Source organism: Canis lupus, chromosome 12 (assembly GCF_003254725.2).
Source record: "Canis lupus dingo isolate Sandy chromosome 12, ASM325472v2, whole genome shotgun sequence".
Classification (NCBI taxonomy): domain Eukaryota; kingdom Metazoa; phylum Chordata; class Mammalia; order Carnivora; family Canidae; genus Canis; species Canis lupus.
In genome coordinates, this window is record NC_064254.1 from 25,778,906 (window position 1) to 25,802,805 (window position 23,900).

Here is a 23,900-nt window from a genome sequence, read left to right on the forward strand (position 1 = left end):
TCACCATCACATTTTGGAATATGTTATCAAACTTTGTTTCAAAATTGGCTTTGCTATGTATTAGTAGTGTGACAATAGTAAAATCTCTGGACTTCAACTTCCTGTTCTATAAAACAGGGTTAAGCATTTGCAAGCTTGCTTTAATGATTATAGATGTTTCATGTAAATTTTATGTGAAAATTACAGTACCTTGCCTGGAAGGGATGCTCAGAGAACACATGCCCCCAATATTATTATTGTTATTATTAATACTCTAACCTCACAATAAGCATAAATAAATTTTATAAATTATACCATTGGATATTTTCAATTGTGTACTACAGAATGTTTTGCAGTAAAAAGTTTAACCTACCTGTGGACCCTGAAAGAGTGTTGAGTGGATGGAGTTTTCTGTTAACAGATGGTCTCTTGATGCTGAAGCTGATACTTGATGCTCAGCCAACTCAAGTTACTGATCACTGTTCTCTAGTCCCTTAAAAAAATAAACAAACCTACACGCTTCTAGGTTATGTTAACCATGAGATGTAGAGATCATGAGATAGAAGGCTGTATGGTTAAAGGGTTTAATTTTTAAGGCATATTGGTCATTTTCAAAAGACCTATTTATTTTTAAGTGAAGAACTAAAGGCACAAGATTAATGTCTTAATAATACAGCTTGAAAAAATAAAACATTTTCTTTAGAATTCATGGGAACTTTTAATATGTTATTCTGTGTCACATTTATTTAAAAACTGTTAGTGCTTTGATTGTCATTAAGCTAAATGGCCTCAGTTCCATTAATATACTGAAAGTGAAAATGATCTAAATATTACAAATGAGACCTAAAACACTATTTGGTCTTTTAGATGGCAGCAAATTGATTCTGATTTAATCATACTTGAGAGTAGTAAAACTTTTTATTGGAGAAACAGCAGGCACAAAGACTTCCTTACATAATAATGCTATAATTACTATTTAAAATACTTTGTCTAGTATCCAGGCTAGCCACACTTGCTGTTTTGGTGAGTTCCCAGTTGTCATAGGATCATCAATGTACCAAGAATTACAGCATTATCTGAATAAATGCATGGAACATATACAGGAAGAACTTCAAACTATAGTTACAAGGAATGCACTGTAATTTATAGTTTAATTTGCCATGTAAGTTTGTATTACTTGCTGAGGTGGATATCAGACTTGAGAATGTTTGTCTATCGATGGTTCTAACTGGCCAGGTGCCTCTTGACTGCCATCTTTGTGAGCCAGCACTTTGAAACGAGTGAGAATAGACATGGTGTCTTAAAGGGATGATGTTGGGACCCGGCATCATTGTCTGATGCCAACAAGAGAAGGCACCCTTTGACCAGGCGAGTGAATATCTGTTAGGTAAGGCCACTCTGAACAGTTTTCATTCTATCAAAGGTTTCTTCTGAAAGGCCACTAACAGGGAAATTCTTATTCCCCATTGCCAGAGTACCCACTGGATTGCCCCATTGTATTCACTTCTGATTATTTCAAGAAAATAGTTATGCAATAAGTGACTGCATTGTATGTATATTACATTTTTCTATACCTCTACTTGATTTCAATCATATTTCTCCATATTGCCAGTTGGCCAGTTGGAGAAAAATAATCTCAGTTAGTTCTGATCAATTTTGGTCAGGAATTGCTCTGTCAACTCAGGGATTTATTTTTGCCTCACCTCTTTCCTGGGTTGGATTTAAGTTTTGGAGTTCGGTTGAGGACGTAGTTGATATTGTCACCTTTCCGCATTGTATCTACATCTGCACCCTGGTCAGTGCCAGTCCATGCTGATGCTACTGCACCCTCCCATTCCTTTCTGCAGAGACTGTTGTGTGTGTGTGGCTCCCTCTGCCACACCTGCTCCACTCTTGCCAGCATGGAGAAACATTCTGTAGAAACAACCTTCTACAGGATAGCACCTGGAATACACTGGTGTGGGGAACTCTGTGAAGTTTTGCTGCCTCCCTCGACTCCACTTTAGACAAAGGTCCCTTCTGTGACCAAACCTATCTGAAGCTTTTATTGAATAATTGATACAGTGTACAGAACCCATTGGTTCTAATACCTTCAATTAATATCTAATACCTTAAATTAATATCTTAGATATTGCTGCCTCTTTAGCTTTCCTCTTAACTTGGACTTATCTATCTTGTAGAATATATGGAGGCTGGTGGATGAGTCATTGACTGATTGATTGGAATCTTTTAAATATACTATTAACACATAAACTTTATGTCCTAGTTAAAGCCTACTCAAAATGCAGGCTTTTAGAACTCAAAATCTACTTTCTCATAAATCATAATTTTTGAGCTTTAAAAACTCAACTTTTTAACTCAGTAGTCAAGAATGTTCTCTTGCTCAGCACTGGTGTTTCTGCTGTGATAGCCCCGCCCGTAGTTAATGCATTCAAAGATGTAGTCTGAATGGTGAGAAAGCCACAGGGTGATAAAAGAACAACAGCAACAATAAAATAATTTCAATGGACAAAAACATACTGATTAATATATCAAAATAGTAACAAACTATTTTTGTTTGTTTTTTGACTGGTTTCTCGTTCATTGCTTTACAAGATCAAGCCTATTGTTTGAAAAGGCTCAAAGGAGAACAATACGCAGGATATCTGGATTAGAGATTCTTTCTCCCCTTGGCTTATAAAAACAGTAACATTTTTAAAGAGTCAAATCAGATATGCAATGTTACTGATAATTTCAGAATTGTGTTCTCTGTAACTTTTGATCTTTGGTTCTTCGGCTCAACAAAGGGACTTGATTAGATGAAGCACATACAGTTTTAAATAGTTATTTTGACAGTTTGAATTTTAGAAAAGTTCTCCCAGATGAAGTCAGTAATTATAAAATGGACGAGAAGTGTTTGTTATGGTTCCCTGGGATCCTTTCCTTAGCTCTGATTGTTTACTTCAAACCTAAAGTGGCTTTGTTTTATTTTTTCTCATAAAATCTGAACAATTTAACATAGCACTCAAGGACAGCCCCCTGACTTGACCATTCCTCTCCGGGCTTTGCTTTCACTCTGTGCCTTCCTGCATCTGGACCACAGGGCCCACGGATGTGCTTTCCTCTCCAACACTTCCTGTGCTTTGGGGACTCCCTGATGGGACACAACCTAGTCCCTTCTCACTAGGTGGCGCTCTCTTCCGCAGCAATGGACAGGCTACTCTGCAGGTTCTGTCCTAGCTCTAGTCCTAAAACCTGTCCAGGCTCTCTCATACTGTTCTTAGAGGGTCTGTTTAAGGCTACGTGGTATTACAGATATTTGTGCGGTAAAAAGAAAAAGGACCAGGTCTAGAAGGAGAAATTTTGGGTTTCACCGTATTTCAAACGTTGTGGAAAAGCCATTTCATTCTCTGAGCGTCAGGTTAAAGTCTGTGGATTTCATAACTGCCCTTGCCTTGTTTTCAGTCTGAAGCTTATTGGCTAAAGTTTCCTACTCCTTGTGTACAGAAATTAAGTCCCAATTCTCAATGTGTTTTGAATTCAGTGAATATTTGCCAAATCAAATAGAATGGCAGATGAGAAATAAGCTTATCGGTAAGTCCAGTGTCCTAACTGGAAAATCATGGTGAGTTTAGTTATTTTATTTGACTACATAAATGTTAGTGTTAAGAAATGGCTCATCGACAAAGGGTAGGTGAGCAGCCTGTTATGGGCTTCCTTTTCCCACCTCCTCCATCTCAGCCAAGGATTGTGATTTCTTTCCCTAAACCTGCAGCATAAAAGTTTGAATACTATTTCTTGGCACAATTAGGGAAAAGTAATATATCGTCATTCATAGCATTCATAGCACAGAAAAAGGCTGAAGATTAACTAGCGCTTCCCGTTTCATTTGGTCAGGTTCTGAATAAGCTCAGAAAACTCTGCCGGGTAAATCCCAGGTTAGTCAGTTTATTTCAAGAAGATAAAAATAGCTTCATACCTTGACAACAATCTAACCCTTTTCAGTATTTAAACAAGTGGCATTTGGTGTTTTAGCTCACAGCCACAGCTCTATGTTGGTAAAGATTATCTGTTTCCGGAGAGGATAAAAAAACAAACTTACCTCTGTCCCTCTTAGCTCATCACATCTGCTATTCACTTATGTGCTCTTGGCTTGTGGATACCTGAAATAGTGAGAAAGAATAAAGAAAAGAAAATTAAATATAACTCAACAGCATTTTGTGCCAGGCAAACATTTACAATTTTAACTGATGACAGACACACACTTCATAAAACTTATTAGCATGCAACTCCAGCTGCAAAAACTGAACAGCAATATGCCTAAGCTGGTTAGCAGCAAAAAAGTAAACCGATCACATCGACAAAAGCCACCATAAACAAAAAAACTGTATTTAAAAGATTAACAGTTTTGGCATTCATCCCTACCATCAAGTCTTTCGCTTTCTTTTTCCATCAAAATTTAGCTTACGTTTGATGTTAGCAAGAGTTGCATTACTATTATTGTTAATTTTAGTTCTGTTTATTGCCTTGAGGGTTATATATTGTAAAATAATTTTGGTGCCTCTAGTTAATGTTAATTAGTTGTTTTAATAACCTATAGACCTATTTGTTATGTTTTTGTAGGTTTACTTTTTTAACTATCAGGAACTTAATAACTGAGAATATTTAACATTACTGTTGCATAGGCAAAATTACAGAGTCACTATTAGTGTTACCTGTTTAACGTTTAGTCATCCTTTGAGTCCTGCGACATATTTCCTTAATAATCATCAGCCATCAAGTCTGATAGTCTCAAAAGAAATATCAGCCCTCTAAACTGCCTTCAAGGGCGGTGATATTTAGCACTGAAAATTACAAATAAAGTTTTTGAGGTTGAATAGCAACAACTGGCCAGTGACACTGATGATTTGTTTGTCAAAACAAATTGTTATAAACTACGCAAATGAAGAAGTCCACGCACTCCTTTGAGTGAAAACAATAAAGTGAATCTACGCAATGCTTACATGTTGGATGGGATATTTAATGTGCGGGGAAACTCAAAGGTTGAAGAACTAGGCATTTAGACAGTGGTAAGTGGTAATCTTACCTCTTATACTCCATTACTCTTTCTCACGAGAGACATGCTAATGCAAACAAGTCAATCAGAATTTGTGTTTAGCAAGATAAAGCTTAGAGGATAGTTTAAAATCCATTTATTATTCTAAATCCATTTTTTTCCATTAACATGTTATACATTAGTGTTTACTAACCATGATTCATGTAACAGTTTAGTTTGTTAACTTTTAAATTATTTAACAACCATAAGTTATTAATACATTTTTTTAAGTATTACACAAATATCTTAAAACAGGCTTGGGTTCATTTTTGTAATTTTTAAATAGAAAACATTTTAGGCATCTCTTGAAGAAGAAATAAAGCAGGCATTTAAAGCTAGAAAACAAGTAATTCCAAATTTAGTTTTTACAAAAGTTTTCAGCTTTATTGACAAATTATGGCAAACATATTTGACAAATTGTGGTTTCCTATTTAGAGTAGCTTACACATGGAACTTTATGTGTTTTTTTTTCTTTTTTAACAAATACAGGTTAAAACACTGAACAAATTCAGTTAGCTACATACATACGGTAGCTGCTTGTTTTCAACTCCATTAAAACAGCATTTAAAATTAAATTTACAAACTTAATATCGAACATCTTCATCTAACTAACAGATATATTAAAAGACAGGTTAAAACATCTTATCTACAACTTTATTATCAGCTAGTTCAAAAGTCATATTACAGTCTTTTAGCAACCCTAAACAAAGTTTTTGCTAGTTGATTGAGACTCAAAATCTGTTAACAGATTCATGCTCTTTCTTAAAAAAAGAAAAAGAAAAAAGGAAAAAAGAAAAAAGAAAAAAAAAAGATTACACACAACAATGAAAAACGACCAAGAGAATATCATCCTACTGAATGGTTTATAGATAGTGCTAGCCAATGTCTTTTCTTAGTCCGTTTTGTAAAATAATGCTAGTGTCAATGTCACGCCAACAGTATAGGGGGAAATACAAGAAATATATGGGAGAAATCATGAGCAGTTATCCCTAGAATAGAAAAAAAAAGGACTATTACTTGTCTTGTTGCTGTTTATGTGGAGACCACAGGCTATGAACTGTCTTTGAGGTGAGGTCACGGGTGAGAAGGCCCTTCAATATCTACCATAGGGGTGCTCCCTGTATCCCCCTCTGGCTGACCTTGGCGGTGGTGCCTTCAAGCTGGAGCGGGTTGTGGCCCATTCTTCTGGTGCTATGGACAAGAGAAAGACAGTAACATTCACGTGGCTTCACAGTTACCAAAAACAGTTATTTAAGATGCAAGAGTTGACCAAGGAAAGGAAAATAAAAGATCTCGACACTGACGACTGAAGTCTTACTGCCTTTTCCACATGGTGAGATCATCAAAAAAAAGTAACAGTTTGAAATGCAGCCTCATGGAATTCAACTTGCTGGGCATTCTTCAAAGAAGAGAAAGTTAAAGTCCTTGGATAACTCCATATTTATCATGTGCAAAATTTTTGCGCCACAAAAAAGAAAGAGGTGTATTAGTGTAAGCCACTCCTCATTTTATCCTTTACACGGACTTCTAAAAGAAAGTGGATATAGGAATCCAGTGGTTCCTGGCCTTTGATTAACTTGAGATCACCTGGGAATCTTAAGATAAAACAAAACAAAACCAATAATGACTAATGCCTGTTCTCTGTCTCCCAAGTCGAATGATTAGGAAAGAGACCTGGGGCTTGCTATCTTCCAGTGCTCCCCTAGATGATTCTTAAGTGGTACAGAGTGAGATCCTTATGCTAAGTTCTCTTAGACAAAGTTAGAGATAAGCAGGATATAGAACAGAGCAAACTTAAGCAGTGAAATCAATAAAGAATATGCTCGCTCATACCAGTTTTTACAAATACCTTGAAAATAAGGGTATTAGTACATTAGGTATTAATAATTAGGTAAAGAGGTATTTGTACATTAAGAAAACTCTTCATTCAGCTTTTAATCGGATTTCCAGTAACCTGAATGTTCTGGAACCTAGCCAAAAACAAAGCAAGACAAACAACAACAACAACAAAACAACAACAAAAAACAAAACAAAACAAAACAAAACAAAACAAAAAAACAAACAAGAAACAAGGCAGCAAGCTTTTGAGTGTTGTAGAAAATAGCTTTTGTAAAGTCTGTGTCCCCAGAAGAGGAATGTAGCAGAATGTAGCACTCCTTCAAAAGACTGAGGACTCAATACTGGGTTTATGGTGACTTCTTATGTAATTCCTAAAGCTAAGTTATTTGGATCTTTCAATCCAAATTCAGTTTTTGTTTGAGAGCAGACTTCATACATGTAACTCTGGGAAGAGGAATTATGGACACAGACTAGAAGAAAGAAATACACCAACACTGACAGCTGATATATAATATAGTGATGATAATGGGCATACAACTAGAAAGAAACTGCAGACTGAGGCCAACTATGTAGGTAGAGTGTGTGTCCCTAGATAATTTGAGTGCCCCTAAGAATATTTTTGTACATTGTTCAGGAAGATTAAGGAAAAAAAAATTTAAATTGCACTCACTATATAAGGCAAAGGATAGTTATGTGCAATATAGAAAGATGATTAAAAGCCTATCAGCATAGGAAAAATAGCATTTAAGTGGTTTTCGGAGGATATCCTTCATCAGAACTTCTTTCTACAAATGATATCTAATAAGAAGTGAAAAATTTATTTCTTCCACTATTTAAAGTGCATGCTTAAATTTATTTCAATATTTGATAGGACATAAAAAAGAAATGAGAACCTAAATAGAAATAAGAAATATTACCTCTTCTCAGAATACAGATCTGCTTAGATCAGGGGTTGGCAAACCATGGCCATTGAGCCACATCGACTAGATGTCTATTTTTCTAAATAAAATTTTATGAAATGCAGGCATGCTTATTTATTTGCATGTTGTCTATGGTTGTTTTCACTCTATAAAGTTGGAGGTGAGTAATTGTGACAGAGACTATACTGTCTGCAAAGCCTAAAATATTTAGTCTGGGCTTTTATAGAATAGATTGACAGACCCCTGCTCTCGATCATCCTTTTTTTTGGAGATTGTGGATGTTGGTCTTTCTGATGTGATCTCTTGAGAACAGGAATTTACCCTTAAGCTTCCAGAATTTCTCTGCATTGACATTGTGGAAAAGAATTCTATGTATTTACTTGATTGGAATTAAATAAAACTTTTTTTTTTTTTAATGTACTAGAAGGGAATGGATTTTGCTTGCAAAGCTAGCAAGTGCCTTCTTGGCTTTATGTAATACGAATTTTACACTTTGATTATGAAAATCAAGAATATGTCAATGTCCTTGTCTTCTGGTGGTAAAATCTATCCCATTTTATTGATGTTTTTAGCAAAAGGAATGTAATACTTTTTGCTCTATCTGCTCTAGAGTGTTAGAGATCCCTGGGTTGTAGGCTATGGGATTTAGAGACTGATATAATCTAAATTTCAAGTTTTTCCAGGGAATGGAAGTCCTGGATCCTTTCTCAGATGCTTCATGTTCTTGGTAGTTTCTGCAAAATAGTGAAACAGCATGAACAGTAACAGCAATATTTGTCATAGATACCACAATTTTGTCAGAACTTTTAAACTGGCATAATTTTGGGGACTTGCCCCAGAGCACAATAAATGTTTAATAAGAACCCATTGATTTGGGTTTACGTGACTTCTAAAGCTCTAGGGCAGCTAATATGTGGGCTCACATCTTTCATTTCCTAACTTTTGGCTAACGTTAAAATGGGGAGGGTCTGTTTCCAGTGCCTGGAAAAAATGCAGTGCCTAGAAGGGGGTAAGCACAGTGAAAGACTGCATGAATGAAAGGATGAATGAATGAATAAATTGAGTAACTATGAGGCAGAAAGAGCTTCCAGTGACAACCTTAAAAACTGTAATACTTGAGCTATTTAAAACTTGACATTAATTTTAAAAGCTTTATAACTAGAAATATTATATTTTAAAGTCACACTTCTTACCCAAGAGACTTAGCTAAATAACAGAAGTATTTCACAACTGGATTTCATAAAACAATCATAGTGGAATCCCATTACAAAAAAAGTGTAAAAGCAGGTTGCATTGCACAAAAATGTGCTCTTATAATTCTCTGTAGTCAATTCATACTGTGTTCTTTCTTCCTTGCTGAAGGCTAGGAATGGGAAATACTGTTAGTCTATGATAACTATAATCAGAAAGACTGCCAAAATGAATTCCTACCCAATGAAAGTTTTAGATTTTCTAAGATTCTTTACCATGAACAGAAGAATCAAAGCTCTATTTCACTTAATTCATGTTCTCAATAATAATACTGAATTGAGATCAGGAAAGGTATTATTTCTATTTGTGCCAAATTTCCTTGATCTATATTTTTCCTAATATCAGAATGTTTATACATAGTCACACATTTACCATTACCACATGATAATAAAAGCCAGCTTCTTTCAGTGAAGTTATCTTCTTAGAATCTAGACTGGAGAGCACTGACTTAATGGATGTTTTTCTTTCATCATTGTATAGTGTCATTGAGCCTTATGTGATTAGCCAGTCCCCTCACTAGCTACCATTGTATTTCTCCACTGTAAGTATCAGAGATAGAAGTGATTCTTAGAAATCAAAAGAAATTCTAATGTAAGTCTATCGTAGAACCTTGTACATGGAAATGACCCAAGCACAGGAAGAGACGAATCATTATAACATCCTTATGATGGGAATTCTCTAAAATTTGAAGTATAAATAGCCCCATGAATAAACTTAGAAATTGTCTGTCTTCTTTGGGCTCTACTATGCAGCAGACAAGGTGGATTTAAAATATTTTAGGGAGGGGCACTGGGTGACTCAGTTTAGCGTTGACTTTTGATTTTGGCTCAGGTCATGATCTCAGGGTTGTGAGATGAAGCCCTGTGTCAGTTCTTTGCTGGGTGTGGAGCTGTTTTGATTCTCTCTTTCCCTCTGCATCCCCCCTCCCCACCAAAATAATCAAAATAAAATAATATTTTAGGGATTCATACAAATTTTGGAGTCCCTGCTAATGGTTACTAGTCTCATGATGTGGTCTAGGATTCATTTTAAATGTCATTACAGACAATGAGATTTAGACATAATCTTTCTTTGTCCTTTAGGAAAATAATAAAGGATGTAAGATGCTCTCAGTATCAGGATCATTGTCATATGAGAAGAATTAGCTAGACTATGGATGTGAATGAGCAATTAAATAACAAATTATTCCTCAGAGAATGTGCAAAATAACTGTCTGCCAAATTGAAATTACAGGAATGGTTTATAGAATTGGAGAGCTGGAAACAGGAAAGGAAGAAATGAGAAACAGCTTCAGTGACTTGATCAAATTCCCACCATTTCTAAGCTTTCCAATTCAGATTTTAATGTACCCTATACTGTATGAAATAAGGAAGGAAGGAAGCAAAGAAAGCATTCATTAAATATTTTTTTTCCTTTACTAAAATTCTCCCACATGCTAGTCATAGTACTAAGCTCTGAGTATGAGGATACTTTAAGGAGTTTTTAGGAGATCACAAGACAACAGTACTATGAAATTTCATAGATTAGAACACATTTAGAATTGATATTTGAAGAAAATGCTAAGGAAAGCCTAGAGGAGGGAACTACTAATTTCCTTCATTCAATTGAACTTCGATTGAGCTCTAACATCTAATCATCTCAAAGAAGTAATTTTCTGAGCAAATACATAGTGTACCTAAAAATTCAGGTACTATTTAACCTGCTTAAGAGAATTCACTTTAAATATTTTCTTATATTAATTATTTTGTATTATCCAGCCTTGTTTCTTTTTTTTAATTTTTTTTATTTTTTTAATTTATTTTTATTGGTGTTCAATTTACCAACATACAAAATAACCCCCAGTGCCCGTCACCCATTCACTCCCACCCCCTGCCCTCCTCCCCTTCTACCACCCCTAGTTCGTTTCCCAGAGTTAGCAGTCTTTACGTTCTGTCTCCCTTTCTGATATTCCCCACACATTTCTTCTCCCTTCCCTTATATTCCCTTTCACTATTATTTATATTCCCCAAATGAATGAGACCATATAATGTTTGTCCTTCTCCGATTGACTTCCTTCACTCAGCATAATACCCTCCAGTTCCATCCACGTTGAAGCAAATGGTGGGTATTTGTCATTTCTAATAGCTGAGTAATATTCCATTGTATACATAAACCACATCTTCTTTATCCACTCATCTTTCGATGGACACCGAGGCTCCTTCCACAGTTTGGCTATTGTGGCCATTGCTGCTAGAAACATCGGGGTGCAGGTGTCCCTGCGTTTCATTGCATCTGTATCTTTGGGGTAAATCCCCAACAGTGCAATTGCTGGGTCATAGGGCAGGTCTATTTTTAACTCTTTGAGGAACCTCCACACAGTTTTCCAGAGTGGCTGCACCAGTTCACATTCCCACCAACAGTGTAAGAGGGTTCCCTTTTCTCCGCATCCTCTCCAACATTTGTGGTTTCCTGCCTTGTTAATTTGCCCCATTCTCACTGGTGTGAAGTGGTATCTCATTGTGGTTTTGATTTGTATTTCCCTGATGGCAAGAGATGCAGAGCATTTTCTCATGTGCGTGTTGGCCATGTCTATGTCTTCCTCTGTGAGATTTCTCTTCATGTCTTTTGCCCATTTCATGATTGGATTGTTTGTTTCTTTGGTGTTGAGTTTAATAAGTTCTTTATAGATCGTGGAAACTAGCCCTTTATCTGATATATCATTTGCAAATATCTTCTCCCATTCTGTAGGTTGTCTTTTAGTTTTGTTGACTGTATCCTTTGCTGTGCAAAAGCTTCTTATCTTGATGAAGTCCCAATAGTTCATTTTTGCTTTTGTTTCTTTTGCCTTCGTGGATGTATCTTGCAAGAAGTTACTGTGGCTGAGTTCAAAAAGGGTGTTGCCTGTGTTCTTCTCTATGATTTTGATGGAATCTTGTCTTACATTTAGATCTTTCATCCATTTTGAGTTTATCTTTGTGTATGGTGAAAGAGAGTGGTCTAGTTTCATTCTTCTGCATGTGGATGTCCAATTTTCCCAGCACCATTTATTGAAGAGACTGTCTTTCTTCCAATGGATAGTCTTTCCTCCTTTATCGAATATTAGTTGACCATAAAGTTCAGGGTCCACTTCTGGGTTCTCTATTCTGTTCCATTGATCTATGTGTCTGTTTTTGTGCCAGTACCACACTGTCTTGATGACCACAGCTTTGTAGTACAACCTGAAATCTGGCATTGTGAGGTCCCCAGATATGGTTTTCTTTTTTAAAATTCCCCTGGCTATTCGGGGTCTTTTCTGAATTGAAGCAGTCATCAAAAACCTCCCAAGACACAAGAGTCCAGGGCCAGATGGCTTCCCAGGGGAATTTTATCAAACGTTTAAAGAAGAAACCATACCTATTCTACTAAAGCTGTTTGGAAAGATAGAAAGAGATGGAGTACTTCCAAATTCGTTCTATGAGGCCAGCATCACCTTAATTCCAAAACCAGACAAAGACCCCACCAAAAAGGAGAATTACAGACCAATATCCCTGATGAACATGGATGCAAAAATTCTCAACAAGATACTGGCCAATAGGATCCAACAATACATTAAGAAAATTATTCACCATGACCAAGTAGGATTTATATCTGGGACACAAGGCTGGTTCAACACCTGTAAAACAATCAATGTGATTCATCATATCAACAAGAGAAAAACCAAGAACCATATGATCCTCTCATTAGATGTAGAGAAAGCATTTGACAAAATACAGCATCCATTTCTGATCAAAACTCTTCAGAGTGTAGGGATAGAGGGAACTTTCCTCAACATCTTAAAAGCCATCTACGAAAAGCCCACAGCAAATATCATTCTCAATGGGGAAGCACTGGGAGCCTTTCCCCCAAGATCAGGAACAAGACAGGGATGTCCACTCTCACCACTGCTATTCAACATAGTACTGGAAGTCCTAGCCTCAGCAATCAGACAACAAAAAGACATTAAAGGCATTCAAATTGGCAAAGAAGAAGTCAAACTCTCCCTCTTCGCCGATGACATGATACTCTACATAGAAAACCCAAAAGTCTCCACCCCAAGATTTCTAGAACTCATACAGCAATTTGGTAGCGTGGCAGGATACAAAATCAATGCCCAGAAATCAATGGCATTTCTATACACTAACAATGAGACTGAAGAAAGAGAAATTAAGGAGTCAATCCCATTTACAATTGCACCCAAAAGCATAAGATACCTAGGAATAAACCTAACCAAAGAGGTAAAGGATCTATACCCTAAAAACTATAGAACACTTCTGAAAGAAATTGAGGAAGACACAAAGAGATGGAAAAATATTCCATGCTCATGGATTGGCAGAATTAATATTGTGAAAATGTCAATGTTACCCAGGGCAATTTACACGTTTAATGCAATCCCTATCAAAATACCATGGACTTTCTTCAGAGAGTTAGAACAAATTATTTTAAGATTTGTGTGGAATCCAGCCTTGTTTCTTAAACTGGATTTTAAGATCTATGAAAGGAGAGCCCTGTAGTGGCAGACATATAGGAAGAACACCATAAATATTTGTAAGTTACATATAAATAGATGATGTTACTAACTAAAAAGGAATTCTAAAATAAATTTTGTGAAATAAGTAAAACAGAATTCTTGAGAAATATGTTGTATACAATTAGGTTATAGTTTTGCACATATTTGAAATATAGTAATATTTCTTTTAAAAATTACTCCACCTGTTTTGTTTTTATTTAGACTGATTTTTTTTCCCAGTTGAGTCAAGTTTTATGGATTTCTATACAGTGTATCTCCATTACATGCTAATAAGCATCACTGTGGAACATTTTACTTTGATAAAGGTGTATAAAATACCCAGGTAACTCTTCCTGTGCCTTCGAAGTTATTCTAGTGACTTCAAAATTTTCTGCATCTCAAATACTCTGCTCTCAGTAGAATCAGATCTTTTAAGTGGTGTGCATTTCTCAGTGTGCTCTCTCACTCCCACCCTGGGACCAGCTACTTTGGGGAGCATTCAGAGAGTGAAAGAAAAATCTGGATGATATTTAAGGTTGCAAAAGTGGTGTTTTCTGTTCCAGAGATACTATAAACATTTTGGTGGGGAAATTGAAACATAGGAACAAGGCACCAATTTGAGAAAAGTCAGCATTATTAGTACCTGGAAAGTAAACTTTTAGTGTTTATTTTCAGAAATAGGTTTAAAATGCTACCTTCGGAGCAACTTAATTTTAGGACCCAGTTTAGAAAGGATATAGGATGCCATGGAGATTATTGAGGGTGCACCTCTTATGTTCACAGTTTGCTAGACCTACATAGCTAGCTAGTTGTTTATATATATCTGAGATCTGAAAAAGAATCTAGGGATGCCTGGGTGGCTCATCGGTTGAGCATCTGCCTTCTGCTCAGGATGTGATCCCTGAGTTCCGGGATCGAGTCCCCAGGCTCCTGCATGGAGCCTGCTTCTCCTGTCTCTGCCTCTGTCTCTGCGTCTCTCATGAATAAATAAATAAAATAGTTTTTTTTAAAGGAATCTAAAAAAAATTGTTTAACTCACCACAACACAAAGGGAGAGCTCATGCTCTTTACTGTTGGTATACAGTAAGCCAATATGCAAAAACCACAACTAAAGCAGGAAACCTAAGTTAATCTCTATTGTTACAACCACTAGTGTCTCAGATAAGGTTGATTAGAATTCACCTGGCTCTGAGCCACTCCATTTGTTGGTCTCAGTTAAATTTCTGATCTCTCTCCTTAAGGAATATCATTCTCTTTAAAAGCTCCTTTCAAATATATACTTACATGTTGTGTTACTATATTTATTCCCAAAGAGATTATGTTAGATGTTCTGTATAACTCACCATGACAATATTAATTTTCTTTATTTAATTTTTAAATACCTATCCTATTAAAAAAATTAAGATATTTACTCTCATCACATTTTCCAAAGGCCAAACACACTGTGAGGCATTTTATGTGTATTGTTAGCAAATATTCACAATTTTCCTGTAAGGTAGGTGCCAATGTTGTCTTCCTTTTAAAGATCAGAAAATTATAGCTCAGAGAGTTAGTTTGGAAGATCCAGAAATTTTTTAAAAAGATTTATTTATTTATTTTTGAAGGTGGGGAGGGACATAAAGAGAGACTCTCAAGCAGATTCCCCACTGAGCACAGAGCCCAACTCTGGGCTCAATCTCACGACCCTGAGATCATGACCTGAGCTGAAATCAAGAGTTGATGCTCAAAAAAAAAAAAAAAAAAAAAAAAAAAAAAGAGTTGATGCTCAACTGATTGAGCCACCCAGGTGCTCCAGAAGACCCAGAATTTTTGATCTATAACTGTCTTACCATTTTCCATCTCTCCTTTCATCTGAAAGAAGATCCTGGCTTCCACTCTTTTTCCTTTTCTTGCCTGGAAAATAGGACTTCTTTTATTCTAATTCCCTTGAATTATATAATAACTGGTGATTACAACAATAATTAATTAGCTAAATAAATGAGAATGTAGTTAAGAAGAGTGTGGGGCTGCTTGAGCTGAATTTGTTAAGGTGCAAATCTAAGTGTTCATTCATCTAAGGTAGAAAGCAAGGTTGTCCGCTCTGCTCTGATCATTTTAAAATATTAATGGAATGTTGGAACCTAAAGGTTCAACAGTTTTATCTACACAGTTTGTATTGCCTCTATGGGTAATTGCAGAGATTACTGCTTTAAGATTCAGAGGGTAAAACATTGTAGTACTGAAGGGGAAATATGGATGACTGGTATCTGTTTTCACAGATGAACATAGTGAATTTTGTTCCAAGAAGAGTTACCTTTGGGTTCACCATCAGTTATGCTTTCAAGAAATTTAGTCAGCTTCTGGGAATCATTTACAGCTTTTATCACTGTTTCACATTTTTAATTAGATATTCCCTCTTTGAAAAAAGTAACACTTGGAATAATCCATCTAGAGATAGAGAGCTGGGCCTTTCTAAGCATTCTCTTCTCAACTCTAGAATTTTGTGATGCACATGGCAGGCACTTGGTAATTATTTATTGAATACATTAATTCTATTAAAATATTTTACATCTTCATTTAGTACTCATAAAGAAGCCACAGCCTTTCCTTGGGTCTCTTTGCTTCGAATAGGAGTCCCAAGGGTCTTGTGGCTAGGCCTGCATTTGAATTCTTGTTCTTCCTTTTTCTTACTGAAAGACTTCTTTGGCAAGTGGCAAGTTTCTTAATCTACATGCTGATGACAAATCTTAACTCAGAAATGGTTACAGACCATTCTGAGTTTCTGACATGCATATCTACCTGCCTATGAGGCATCTCCTCAGATGTTTCAAAGTCAACTTTTTCCAAAACTAAACTCATCTTTTTCTCCACACTACTTAATGCTCTTCCCAAGTTCTATATGGCAGATACTGATGCTACTACCTACACTTGCCTAGTTACTCACCAAAAATTTTTGGCATCCTCTCACCTTTGCCCAATCAATCCAACTACTCATCAAGCTTTGTCTTTTCTTCCTTAATATGTATTTAATTTATGTATGTCTTTCCATCAATACCAACCCTATTCCATGGCAAGCCATTCTCATCTTTGCCCAGAGTTCCCAGCTCTCTAGTTATCTTTTGTGTCTTTCCATGATTTTAAATGTGTATCTATCTTTACTATAATATATTATACATATGTCTATCTGTGTGTATATGCATATATATACATATCTCTGTGTATAAATATGTATATATTTTCTAATATGTTTGTGTGTGTATGCATGTGTGTATACTTCTACCCTACATTACCTTCTAGCTGGAGGCACTTTTCTAAGTACAATTGGTTAGACGTGTTCAGTTTTTTTTTTTTTAATTTTTATTTATTTATGATAGTCACACAGAGAGAGAGAGAGGCAGAGACACAGGCAGAGGGAGAAGCAGGCTCCATGCACCGGGAGCCCGACGTGGGATTCGATCCCGGGTCTCCAGAATCGCGCCCTGGGCCAAAGGCAGGCGCCAAACCGCTGCGCCACCCAGGGACCCCTGTTCAGTTTTTATAGCATACTCAAGCTCAAGTCCAATTTCCATAGCAAGGAATTCCATGCAAAGCTTAACATGATTGGATCCCTGACTTCATTTTAGACTATTGGAGTTGATGACTTTGGTGATCACCTAAAGTATAAGTATTCTACAATATTCACTGAAAAAAAATGTCTTGGGTCTTGAAATATGAGGAGTGTTGTTGAATTTTAAAGTTTTTTTTTTTTTCTCAAAAAGAAAGCCATCTTGTTTTTGCCTGGAAGTGGACCACTTAGGGGGAAGAAATTAGTAGAACAAATCAGTTAAAGGTTTCAAGTACAAAAGACCTAAACTTTAGATACCTGTTACATTTTGGCAAATGAATGATCTCATTTTGCTTCATATATTGAGAAAAAGCTTACATTTTCCTTAACAACTAGCAAATGTTTATGGATTAGCATTTTGGATCACTTATTTTTATTCATCTTAAGAATGATAATGATTAATCTTTAAAAAAAAGGGAGGGGCAGCTCAGGTGGCTCAGTGGTTTAGCACCTCCTTCAGCCTAGGGTGTGATCCTAGAGACCCAGGATCGAGTCCCACATCAGGCTCCCTGCATGGAGCCTGCTTCTCTCTCTGCCTGTGTCTGTGCCTCTCTCTCTCTCTCTCTCTCTCCATGTGTCTCTCATGAATAAATAAATAAAATATTTTTATTTTTATTTATTTTTTAAAAATTTTTATTTATTTATGATAGTCACACACACAGAGAAAGAGAGAGGCAGAGACACAGGCAGAGGGAGAAGCAGGCTCCATGCACCGGGAGCCCGACGTGGGATTCGATCCCGGGTCTTCAGGATCGCGCCCTGGGCCAAAGGCAGGCACCAAACCACTGCACCACCCAGGGATCCCTAAATAAATTTTTTTTTTTTTTAAAGAATGATAATGATGATTTCTGGTAGTGATCCCACAAACCAGAGACGGGCTCAATCTTTTGGGACTTCTTAAGAGCTTCTCTTGGCTCCTGGGGAATTTATCCTAAATACTAACATTTTCTCAAAAGCAGTGAGATTCATTTTAGTCTTTGAAGAAGTTCTTAAGTGAATCCCTAAGAAGCTTTCGAAAGTAGATATTTCCCATTAGTCACCTGGACCATGAAACAGATAGATTCCAAAATCCATTTGTTGACATAAAATATAAATACGAATGTTTAAAATATGATTCATACTAAAAATATGTGTGGATAAATTCAGAAAGACAGTTTGATAAATATGTGAGTTATCTATAATGAGGAAAACTGTAGAAACTTTTGAGGTTAAAATTCTGAAATACATCTGTGGCTCAACTAGTTAGTACTTGACATTTTTCTATTAACTTTAAGCCACCTCAGTAAAATGTGGGTCTGTGGCCATGGCTGGGTTTTAGAACTTGAGAATTAAATCATCTTCCAGGTTCTTTTTCAGTGTAGGTATAGAAATTCTAGGGCCATTTTTCTTAACCTTTCTCCATTCTTATACATATCCTTGTTTAGTATCTTAAATTTATTTCATGTATATACCTACTTTCAAATCACTGGAATTTACTTCATGTATATATCTATTTTGAAGTCATTGCATGATTTGACAATCTTATCTTCTGTGGCTAAGCTTAAGTTATTGAAATTATTTAACTTCTGATTGTGAGCTCCAGGAAGATAAAAAACAAACAAACAAACAAACCTGCCCAACAAACTTGAGGCTGTGCCAGGAGTAGCATTCCAAGTAGTTTGGTTTGCAAAGAGTGATTTTTACTAGCTTTCATGTTCCCAGATACAGTCACTATGATTGGGAATGTTAGGAAAAATCACCGCAGTTCAAATATGCTGTGATTAGTGTATTAACTTCTCCTCCTGTGATACAGTTTTTACATTGTCTGCTCTGTTCTAACCCCCAACCCCCACATTTTATACAGTCTCATATTAATAATAAGTTGACTTTGTACCATTTCACTTCTAGTTATCATCTATTAACAACAAATTACAGATTAACTGATTTAAGCTTATATTTTTTTCTTGATTCTATTGTGTAATATCTTGCAGATATAGAATAATAAAGGCCAGTGGTTCTCAATATTTTAAAATAAATATGAAAAAAAAATAAATATGTTTCCATCTTCTTACTTTGGAGTTAGGATCTTATCTAAATAAAAAGGAGATAAAGAATCCAGTTAGAGGAAAGGATTCCCTAAATGGAAGGTACAAAAAAAAAAAAATGGTGAATGATAATTGAACACAATGTGGAAACTTTTCTGACTTGCATTTAAAAAATACTTCTACTATTGTAAATAAAGTCCAGAGTCAATCAAAAGCCTGCAGAAATCAGCCACAGACTTGTTTTATACATAAGGACTTTATGAGAAATAATGGAAGAATAAGAATGATGATATGAAATACTATTTTATAATTCTCTTCTCTAAGAATTCCAATAATGCCTTTAACTCAGTGAAGGAGGTAGGCTTGGTGACATAGCTTCATAGACATAGACATAGCTACTGAATTTGTAGCTATTTGATTGCCTTACTCCTTTGCAACATCTGTCATTCCTATACTTGAGAACAGAAATGAGACCAGAGTTTATTGTAAGACCAACACCAAGATATGGGAGTTACAGAAAACCAGATTTTAAGCTCAGCAAAATGTTAACCTGGCTGTTTGACCAACTCTAACTCTAACCTTTTGCCTCAACAGGCCTCTGCCTACTTTCCCAGGTTGGTGCTCTCATCTTACCCCCTGTATTAAAAAAAAAAAATACACTTAGTGACCCTTTGTCCCCAGTTTGGACACCTCTAAACTCTGGAATTTCCTGGAGTAATGGGAAAGTCTTGTTATTCATGATAGGCTCCTCTGACTGCACCTGATAGTTCATGCCAATGAGATGACTCAGGATGGGGGCTGGTCACACCTGAAAGACCAACAAGAAGATTAGAGGGTTTGGGTGTTAACCACATGATATCAGCCCAAGCTGGAGAGGAAAGAAGGCTGGAGATGGAGATGATTCAGTCATTCTTGCTACATAATGGAGTTGTAATAAAAATTCTGGGCACTGAGGTTTGCGTGAGCTTGGCAATACCTTGTGTGTTGGTACACATCGGTATGCCAGGAGGATAGTGCCACCTTCAAGATTTTGAAAGCTTCATGTTTGGGGTTCTCCCAGACCTTGTTCTATGTATCTTCTCTTAGCCAGGTTCTGCGTTCTTTCCTTTTGATCTAATAAAATTAATTGTAAGTTAGAGCCTTTTTCTTAGTTATATGAGTCATTTTGGCAAATTATCAAACCAGAAGGGGTAATGGGAACTCTAGATTTGTAGCCAGCTGGTCAGAAGAAAGGGTGGCCTAAAGTCTCCCAAACTTGTGACTAGAATGTGAAGTGAGGGCAGTTTTGTTGTGCCCTTACCTTGTGACATTTGGGCTAACTCTGGGCATTCACCCTAGTCTGTTTGCTCTCCCAGTCTTCTCAGCAGCCTGAATCTAACACTTTGCCCATGACTGAACCTATCTCTGTTAGACTTTCCAAATGCCGGCAGCTTCCAGGGCAATCTATTGCCCACTGCTGCACTCCGCTGATCACGAGGGGACTTTTGGAATCTTCCCTACACAGTTACCAGGCTTTAAAGAGACTGACCTAAATATTGTAGATCCATCCTTCTCCCACTCCCCTGCCTCAGGCCTATCTTGTTACCAGCACAGCTAAAGGTTTGACAACGTCCACGTATGTTTAAGTAATTTACAAAAAAAGACACCAGTATTAGTCATCAATAATTGCATTTTCAACTGGCATACTTTTTCAGGAATCCATATATATCAATCCCCATTGAACTGTTCAATAAATTATGACATATTTGATAAGTATGTGTTGCATATTTATTTCAGGACAATGTACCTTAGTCTTTTAAAAATTCATAACCTCTTTTAATAAAAATTAAAATCTCCTCAAACTGTGGAAATTTTATAAAGACCCCCTACATTAGTATGCCTCCAGGATATATTTTTTTTCTTAGCTAGTGTATTTCCAGGTGGCCGAGAAAATGTTTTCCCAGCTTTATATTTTATATTCCATAATTTGCGTTTTAAAAACAGCTTTTTTGTATATTCTAAATATAAATCTATATCATATTGAATATACTTTTTTTGTACATGATTTGTTCGCCCTCAGATTCCGACAATAAATCACTCAATTCTTCCTCCTCATCAGTGAAAATGATGGCATCATTAACTCAGCAGAAAAGAAAGTGATAAAAGAACTTTCCTATGGCTTGTTTTATTGTCTCAACAAGAGAGTTGTTAGGTCCATGAGAGCTATATTTTTTTGCGGACTTTCCATCTGTTGAGTGAATTTTAGAGAAAGTCAAGTTTGAGATTTAAATGTTCACACAGTTCAAAAAGGGGCAAATTCTATTTTGCATTATTTAAATTTACATGTTTTTTTTTAAGTGAATTTAAAATGCCAGGTGCTAGAACACAATATTTGCTAATAAAGTACTCAGTGTTCTAAAGGTAGCCTGTGCATAACTCGTGTGGTGCCTTTAAAAATGCCAAAACTCTGGCATAGTTTTAGCCACTTAAGGTAAAAGCATGGGCAGCATTTCATCACACTCCTACACATGTATCTAAAACTTATTCTCAACTTCAGTTCCCAAAAGGGCCATCCAGAAAACTATTTAACTGATGCCCCCAGTTCTCATTTTCAAAGACTGTGATGGAGCTGACCGTGGATAGTAACTGGACATTAGTATTTTTCAGGATTCACCAGGTGATTTTAAAATGTCTAAGTAAGGTTAAGAATCTGTTCTGAAATATTGAAAAGCAGATTCCAGGTTTGCCTAAAACTGAATTGAAATTGTAATACATCTATTACAGTGGAAGCAATAGAGTAGTGGTGCACTTATTTTTTCCTTTTTTTTTTTTTTTTTTTGGTTGTTGGTCTAGGCAATGCAATCTACATTTATTATCAAGACTAAGTTGAATTAGATAGCCATCTCATTGCAATCTCTGAAATATTAAGAACCAGAAGGTTAGCTACACCTTAAGTTAATTTTGCAAGTGAATTTTAAAATACTGTAGAAGCGCCATTTCATTAGTCCTTTATTTTTTATTTTTTTTAATTTATTTTTTATTTACTAACATACAGAATAACCCCCAGTGCCCGTCACCCATTCACTCCCACCCCCCGCCCTCCTCCCCTTCTACCACCATTAGTCCTTTAAAATAAAGAATCAATAAAGTCTGATAACTTCATCTAATAAAGGACTACCCACTTTAAAAATAAAGTTTAAAAATCTATATTAAAATTTAAGTAGAATAAATCACAGTGATATTTTTTCTCAATAGCCTATTATGTAACAACTTAAATATTAAGTCCCAGGAAAAATAAATTGGTTGTATACATTAGTTTTTAAAATGTCTGGTAAATTCTTGCCCATGTTAAGAAACTCATCTTCATTTGTAAAATCAATTTCCTCAAATTTATATTTCTACTTACTATGAAAAATGGACATACTGTGTTCTTGAATTACATGGATGGAATGATTGCCTGTTAGCTTCATTTTTTTGCTGTTTTCACAGATTAATCAATGCAGGACTTATTTTCATACTGGAATAATAATCATTCCTGCCTCTGAACACAAAATGAGCTGTGTGTTCTGCAATCGTCTTGAAGTGAGGCACTCAAATGCCCTAGAATATGGCACTGAATTCTTTTTGCTTTCATTCATTTCAAGACAGTGTATTAATATTATCCTCCTTGCTTCCACACAGCTGTCATCTTAAATGCCACTAAAGAATGGTTGCATAATTAGTTCTTCAGTTCATACATTAAATACATTTTAATAAACAGTTCTTTTCTCTAAGAAGAGAATATTGCCGTCCATTCTTAGCTGTCAGTCTCAGAGAGAATTTAGAGGGTGTTTCCTATGTGAAGCATTGCTTAGCCAAGCTGATCTATGCACTATATTTAAAATGCTCCCTTATTGAATTTTGAGCTATTCAGACTTCCCCAAAACAATTATAATGACTCTGATAAATTAGGAAATATTTTTAAAATGCAGAAACAGATTTGGAATCCTGTAAGTCAAATATTCGTGTTCCAAAAATAAATTCAAGTTATTGGAAACAATACATAATTATTAATTTAATAATAAAGATCAATGAAATATTTAAGAAGTATTACTACATTAAACATTAAATATAATAAATAATATACTTATTGTATTTTAGTAATGACACTCATTTAAAGGATTTAATATTTAAAATCTTATATTTATAGTGCTTCAAGAAAAAATAGTTTAATCATTAATATTAAATTGTATGCAAATATACTGAATAATCTAGTTATGATGATGTCCAAAAGGATGCATGCTTTTCTTTGAGGTCAACATATTTGTCACTTCAACATGAATTATAGGCCTGAGAAAGACAAATACAATTTTAATCTAGTGATACACAAAACACAATGTATAAAGATTCTGAGTGTAGCATCACATCGAATGATTGGGTTTTTACTTCTGGTGTTTTATTTCAAATCATTTCTAAAGGAATCCTAAATAAGAGATTCCATCTGTGACTCTTTTGAAGGCAGGACCCTATTATCCTGAAGAGTATTCCTTCTTCCTTTCCCAATACCTGTTTGCCCCATTGTTCTTTCCACCAACCTGATCAAGAGAGGCAACTGATTGTGAGCCTTTTTGTTTACTGTCCAAATCTAAGATGTTGCCATGAAACTGAGAACTGGGGCTATTTACTTTATAAAAACAATCATCCCACAGAGATTTAGTATCTGTACTCAGGATACAACCAAAATGTAACAGAGAGGAATTACTAATTT

At 35.7% G+C, this 23,900-nt stretch overlaps 1 protein-coding gene across 22 annotated transcripts in view; it reads right to left on the reverse strand.

Moving 5' to 3' along the window:
* Positions 1-23,900, reverse strand: part of KHDRBS2 (KH RNA binding domain containing, signal transduction associated 2) — a 592,066-nt gene that overhangs the window by 37,331 nt on the left and 530,835 nt on the right. For 14 of the 22 annotated variants that reach the window (XR_007401485.1, XR_003124860.3, XR_003124859.3 and 11 more), the window contains 2 exons: positions 6,071-6,244; positions 4,061-4,121 (listed from right to left, as the gene is read on the reverse strand). Coding sequence is in view for 4 of the 22 variants with exons in the window: in XM_025419137.3 (XP_025274922.1) it covers positions 6,147-6,244 (98 nt within the window). In the remaining 18 variants the exon portion in view is untranslated. Of the gene's footprint in view, positions 1-4,060; positions 4,122-5,135; positions 6,245-23,900 lie in introns of those variants that run through there. The other 8 variants (XR_007401488.1, XR_007401486.1, XR_007401483.1 and 5 more) reach the window with 3 other exon arrangements.